The sequence below is a fragment of the Pongo abelii genome, chromosome 6 (assembly GCF_028885655.2).
Source record: "Pongo abelii isolate AG06213 chromosome 6, NHGRI_mPonAbe1-v2.0_pri, whole genome shotgun sequence".
In the NCBI taxonomy this organism is placed as follows: Eukaryota; Metazoa; Chordata; class Mammalia; order Primates; family Hominidae; genus Pongo; species Pongo abelii.
The window spans coordinates 1516996-1523272 of NC_071991.2; the positions used below are offsets into that span (position 1 = coordinate 1516996).

A 6277-nucleotide genomic window follows, 5' to 3' on the forward strand; every position below is an offset into this window, starting at 1 on the left:
GCTCCACCTCCGCTCCGCCCACACCCCCGCTCCACCCCCGCTCCGCCCGCACCCCCACTCTGCCCCCGCTCACCACGCACCTGATGCACAGCATGAAGTGGTTGAGGAGGACCTTGGGCTTGAGGCGGATCTTGATCAGGTGCGAGATGACGTCCATGTCTTCGGAACCGTGCGTGTTGCAGTTCATGCAGACGGACATCAGCAGCTCCTGGGCCGGCCGGGTCAGCTGCGGGGCCAAGGACGGAGCGGTGGGATCACGGCCACCCCGGCAGCAAGGCCACGCTGTGGTGCCACACAGAGCCTGCCCCCACCCCCTACCCCGCCCAGGCGCCCCTGCCCTGCCCACCCCCCACCCCGGGGCGCCCCCGCACCTTGGGGTTCTGCAGCCACATCTCCAGCTTCTGCACTGCCAGCAGCCGCACCTCCTTGTAGCCGCAGCTGGAGGTGAGGAGCCGCAGGACGTTCCTGGAGACATTGTCAATGGGCTGCCGCCGGTTCAGCTGGTCCCGCAGCATGTCCAGGACATACTCCTCCACACTCTCCGCGAGCTCTTCGTACCTAGGCCAGAGGAGGGAGCAAGGAGGGAGGAAGGTGGCCCCGAAGCGCCCGCCCCAACCGCCCCCAACTGGGACCAGGCGGGTACGCAGCTACCTGGGCATGAGCTGGCCCTCCTGCTCGGGGCTCAGCTTCTCCTCCGCGATGAGCAGCTCCGTCTGGCTGTCCTCCTCCTCCGTGAGGGAGGGGTGTGGGCTGCTCCCTGCAAACCAAGGAGAGGGCTCCATGCAGCGCCTCCCACCCGCCCGTCCTCCCACCCCTCCCCCGCCCTGGGGCTGGACACCCGCCCTCTCCGGCCGGCGGTGTGTCTCACCTGCACCCAAGTCGCCCGCAACGCGGCCCGCCTCCCCTTGCAGCAGCACGCTCCTGGGGGGCATTCTGGTGTTGAAGGCCGTCTGGATGTTGTCCACAAACGTCTTACAGTGAGGGCTGTCCACCCAGATCCGCTCCCCCAGGGAGTCCTCAATGTACACCTGTGTGGCAGCCACACCCTCAGCCCCGAGCCCAGCCGGGCAGCAGCCAGGTTGGGGAATGCCCGCCTGCTGCCCGGGGACTGGGTGCCCAGGCGGCCCTCTCCAGCTTCTGGGTGCAGCGGGGACCGTGCCATCACCACCAGGGCTGTCAGACACAGCCCTCTGGAGAGAACACACCTCTGCTTTTCTCTCGCCCCAGCCCCACCCTGTGGCACTCTGCCGTCTTCACCGTCCCGGGAGAGGCCACTCACCTTGACAAAGATCTCGGGCCAGTTCTCGTCCTCCTCATAGGCGGCCATGAGGAGGTTACAGGCCAGCACGGACACCAGGCTGTTCCCCTTGGCTTTGAAGTTGATGGAGGCGTCCCGCCGCAGGAGGCTACACAGAGCCTGCCAGGGAGGGCGCATGTCACGTGGGAGCCTCGCTGGCCCCAGACGCAAAGCTGGGGTGGGCCGGGAGGGACACTTAAGGGGGAGGTGAGAAGGGGAGCCGAGGGCCCCAGCGCTGCTCGCCTCCCACCAGGGGCCCGGCTCGAACCTCGATGACGCCCTCGGTGGCGAAGATGTTGGGCTTGATCTTGGCCAGGTACATGAGGCTCAGGTAGAGGGTGCTGTCGGGCTTGGCACGGGTGACCTTCAGCTGCTTCACGGCCCCACACAGCACGCCCTCAATCCTGTCGTCATTGCCCTCCAGCTCGGCCGCCTCGATCTCGTCCAGCAGCACCGTGGGCAGCACTGGCCGGGGCAGGCGGTACAGTCAGAACGGGGCCAGGGCAGCGTCGCCCCAAAGCCTCGGGACACCGGGAAGACCACGAGGAACCCAGAGCTCTCAGGGTCGGCCCCGCCAGGGACCAGCGATCCACCCTCAGGAAAGTTCCCACAGGGGACAAGCACCCCACCAGATGGTCCCATCAACACAACAGGCTGCCCCACAGGCCTCAGCACTAGCCCACCAGCCACTCCAGTCCTGGCTCCGCGGTGTTCCACACGGCTACCCCGAAGGTTACAGACATTTCCCAGCAAGCCAGGCCACCTGCAGCTTTACTTTCCACTGAAGCGTGGCTCCGTCTGGCAGCTTCTTTCTCACTGTGGACCACAGCGCAGTGGCCCTCTCTCCGCACCCACCCCAGATCCAGTCTCCAGCATGTCCTTCTTCCCCCTTTTCCTCCCTCTTTCCATGGGTGCTCGGCTCACAACCTTCCCCCAGACGAGTGCCTGACCCTCCCACATCCTCCGAGTAGCACCAGGGCCAGCACACACCTTTCCTATCGTCATGTTTGCCACTGCTGGATCGGAGGTTTTCACATTTTCATTCTGATTCTTCTCTGTCCCAACAGTTTTTTAGGACTGTGTTTTTAAATAGCCACACATAGCCAGGTGCAGTGGCTAGCGCCTATAATCCTACCACTTTGGGAGCCTGAGGCGGGTGGATCAACTGAGGTCAGGAAATCGAGACCAGCCTGGCCAATATAGTGAAACCCTGTCTCCACTAAAAATACACAAATCAGCTGGCGTGGTGGTGCATGCCTGTAATCCCAGCTACTTGGGAGGCTGAGGCAGGAGAATCATTTGAACCTGGAAGGCAGAGGCTGAAGTGAGCTGAGATCGTGCCACTGCACTCCAGCCTGGGGAACAGAGCGAGACTCCATCTCAAAAATAAAAAATAAGTAAATAATAAATCAATAAATATCCACACACACACGTGGACAGAGGCGTTGTGATCCACCTTAACTGCACCCGGGACAGAGACTTGGAAGAAATTTCCTGATGCCCTGAGACAAGCTGGGGGACAAGTGGGCTGCCGGCACGGCGGGACAGCCTGGGACATTTACCACAAATGGCTGGATGCAGCCATCTCTGTTTTGCTGAGAATAATACTGTAAAGTGATCTACCACTCCGAATATGCTTTTCATAACCACATCTCCTTTCATCTTCAAAATCTCCTTTCTACAGGAGGTGGTGCTAAAAATAAATGAAGCACCAAGCAGCCGGCGGCCGAGAACCCAGGCCAGGGTGGGGCCTGTGGTCTCTGTCTTCGATCCTCACTGGCACCAGATGCCCAGGGACAGGCCTCGTGGGAGGTCTGAGGCTCGACCTCCTAAAGCAGTCCCCCAGCTGTGCCATCCTGCGCCGTTTGCCCCCGGGGCTCCCTGATGCCAACTGAGTCCAGCACAAACACTGCCCACAGCGCCCAGCCTCGGCTCTCGCGAGCGTGTGCTGGCCAGGCCAGGCCTCCATTCCCTGGGCACGGTCCATTCTCTGCTTGGCATCTCCCTTTCCTGCCTGCCCCGGTTTCATCGCCTGTGCTTCCAGGCCCAAGCCCATACTGCAACTCCCTGCCAGGCCTCCTCCCTTCCAGGGCCATCGGGGACCCATTCACAGGCTTGTACTGCAGCAGCCTGGTCCCTCCCTGAGGGCAAGGCCACAGCCCACAAGTCCCCTGGGTCCTGTCTGGCACAAAACTCAGTAACCAGAGGTGACGCGGCTTGAACAGACACCTCTCTACCATAGTCATCAGAACACTTGTTCTTTTTGACTCCTACATAGAAATTACCCAAAAGAGATGCTCCCACAGAAACAAAACACTGCAGACCACGAGGCTTGCTGGGGCTGGTGTGACAGCTGCCAGAGCAACTCCCCGGGAGTCAGAGCCTTGAGAAATGGTCGTTGGGAAAATGGCGCAGAGGGCCAGGGGCGATTCTAGGCACACAGTTAAAGGCATTTCTGCGAGAACAGGACGGTGGTGAAGTTTACATTCCTTGTTGATGTCTTTACTGTTCTGCGGCTTTTCAACTGACAACAGGGAGGGGATCAGCGAGGAACCAAGTACACATCGCCTCCATTCAGGTTGAGAGAGGAACGCACCAGGATGGGCAACCTTGAGAACATGCACCTGGGGTGTCATCATGCCCGGTTTACCCCCAGGGCTCAGACAGTGCCCGTCACAAAGGGGGCGTCCAAGAGACACGAGACGAACAACTCAACAAGGGAGTGACCCAGTTCTCAAGGGGCAGCCACCGGCAGTCCAGGACGCAGACGCACACGCAGGGTAAGGGCACCTACGTGAGAAACACTTCCAAGAACAAGCCACAAACATCTGCTCTCCCAGAGGACCTCGGCCATACAGGCAGCGCTAGGCCTGGAGGGGGCCTTCCCTGAACACCTGATGGATGGCATGAGCGGAGGGGCGTTCTCGGGGGACATCCACAGACTCATTACCTTCAATTGGCACCACAGATGGCTCTTTAATCGACGGAGAAATGGCTCGTTTTTCTGCCACTGCAGCCTCAGCCAGGCGCCCCAGGGCACTCAGCGGGGGTGTGGAGGAGAGTTTGGGGCGTTTGGTGAGACCGGTGAGGGCCGAGGCACTGGACAACGCAGCCGCTGCATCCCGCTTGCGCTCAGAAGGCAGGCCGGAAGGGGCTGGCTTCAGCAGGGTGGATGCCGTTTTCGATTCATTGGCCTGACCCTTTGAGCCCAGAGCAATGAAGTCTCCCGGGGGAGGGTGCCCTGCAGAGAAAGGAGAGAGAAAACTGGGCACATTTGCAACACCAAAGGTGGAAAAAGACTGACTCCAACCTCCTGTTATGTCAGAGGGGATTAAACAAGGGTCAGAGGAAGCAAGGAAGAAGCCAGAGCTCACTCAGCAGCCTACAGCAGAGCTGGGACCAGCAGGATACGCACAGGTGATGGGGGACAGTCACATAGCGCTAACCACAAACCAGGCCATCTCTGGTCTATCCAAATTAGTGTGCTTAGTACCCTCCGCCCCGAGTTTCCGCAATAGATGCTATTACTCTAACTTTACAAGGGAGAAAGGGACACAGAGAGGTTAAGCGATGTGCCCAGCGTCACACAGCAGGCGAGTGGCAAAGTCCGGAGGATCTGAGCTGACAGTTTAGCCGCAGACCCCGTGCTACGCTACGCTGTGCTGCCTCTTGCCTCCTGACTGGGGAGACCCTTCCACTACTGTCGGCTGCCTTGCAGCTCAGCCTGAAACGAGATCACCGGAGTCCCGAAAGAAGTCGCCACTATCCCAAGCCTCCCAGGGATTCTCAGAGCCGCTGAGGACCGAGAGGAGTGTTTCCAGACCGAATTTCTGGAAACAGCCGCGGCTGCGGAACAACCAAGCCCAACGCAGGATCCGCGGCATCTGAGATCCCCAAAGACCCCCGGGCTGCAGAGCGGGGAGGGAAACGCACCTGAGGGTTTGGCCGCGGCGCTGGGCCTGCGCACCGTGGTGGGCTTGGCCCGGTTCATCCTGCCCCGTCCCTCGCGGCTCCCGGCGGCTGCGGCGTTACCTGCGGAGGAAACAGCGTGAGGTCATTCATTCGTTCATTCGCTCGTTCGCTCGCTCATTCGCTCCCTTACCGCACGGGGCTTGGGCCTGGGACCCGGGGACAGTGGTCCCGCGCCCGCCCGCCGGGGCGATGCTGCAGGAGCTGCAAGGACCCCGCCTCCCAGCCGCCCGGGAGCGGCTCAGTCGAGCGACAGCAGGCGACACGGATGCCGGGCTGGAGGCAGCAGAACCAGGAGGGACGGCCCAGAGGCCCGGCGGGGTAGCCGGGAGAACCAGGCGCTCGCCCGGCAATAAGGAAGCGCCCAGGCCGCGGCTCACTTACCTCTGGCCCATCGCGACCGGAGCGCCGCCGCCGCCACCCAGCCACCCCGGAATCGGAAACCGATCTCGCCGCACTCGGGGACCCGACTTCCGGAACAACCGGAAGGAAAACAGTGCGGCGGGAAGCGGGCCCAGGGGGAGGTGCGAGAGGCCCGCGGCGCCAGCCTGATGCCTGCAGCGCCCCATGGCGGCGGGAGGCGGGCTGGCCAGCGCCACGCGCACGTGGTCCGGTCCAGGTGGGGCGGCGGCGCGGGGCGGGCGCTGGCCTCTCCATGCACGGGGGTGCTGGCGTTGCCAAGGGACACACTCCAGGACGCACGGCGGGGAGGGGTGGCGTCAAGGATCCGCGGATGCGTCAAGTGGCAGGTTCTGTAGGTCCCGGAGGGCGGGGGCGGCCGGGGCGCAGGCACTGGCGAGGGGGCGCACCCCGGGGGTCCCCAGGGAGAGACCCTGTCTCAAATAATAATAATAATAATAATAATAGCTTTATTGAGTTACAACTCGTGTTCCACAAAGTTCACCCTTTTTTCTTTTTTTTTTTTACACGGAGTCTCGCTCTATCGCCCAGGCTGGAGTGCAGTGGCGCGATCTCGGCTCATTGCAACCTTCACCTCCCGGGTTCAAGCGA

General features: G+C 61.7%; 1 protein-coding gene across 4 annotated transcripts in view; it reads right to left on the reverse strand.

The window, feature by feature from the left end:
* The window catches only part of INTS1 (integrator complex subunit 1), a 36769-nt gene extending 31029 nt beyond the window's left edge, over positions 1-5740 (reverse strand). For 2 of the 4 annotated variants that reach the window (XM_054545729.2, XM_054545728.2), the window contains exons 1-9: positions 5651-5732; positions 5231-5329; positions 4248-4538; positions 1566-1762; positions 1280-1417; positions 869-1028; positions 652-757; positions 372-558; positions 81-226 (exon numbers count right to left, since the gene is read on the reverse strand). In XM_054545729.2, coding sequence (XP_054401704.1) covers positions 81-226; positions 372-558; positions 652-757; positions 869-1028; positions 1280-1417; positions 1566-1762; positions 4248-4538; positions 5231-5288 — 1283 coding nt within the window. In that variant the 5' untranslated portion in view covers positions 5289-5329; positions 5651-5732. Of the gene's footprint in view, positions 1-80; positions 227-371; positions 559-651; positions 758-868; positions 1029-1279; positions 1418-1565; positions 1763-4247; positions 4539-5230; positions 5330-5399 lie in introns of all 4 variants that reach the window. The other 2 variants (XM_024241278.3, XM_063725859.1) reach the window with 2 other exon arrangements.
* Positions 5741-6277: the final 537 nt, after the last annotated feature.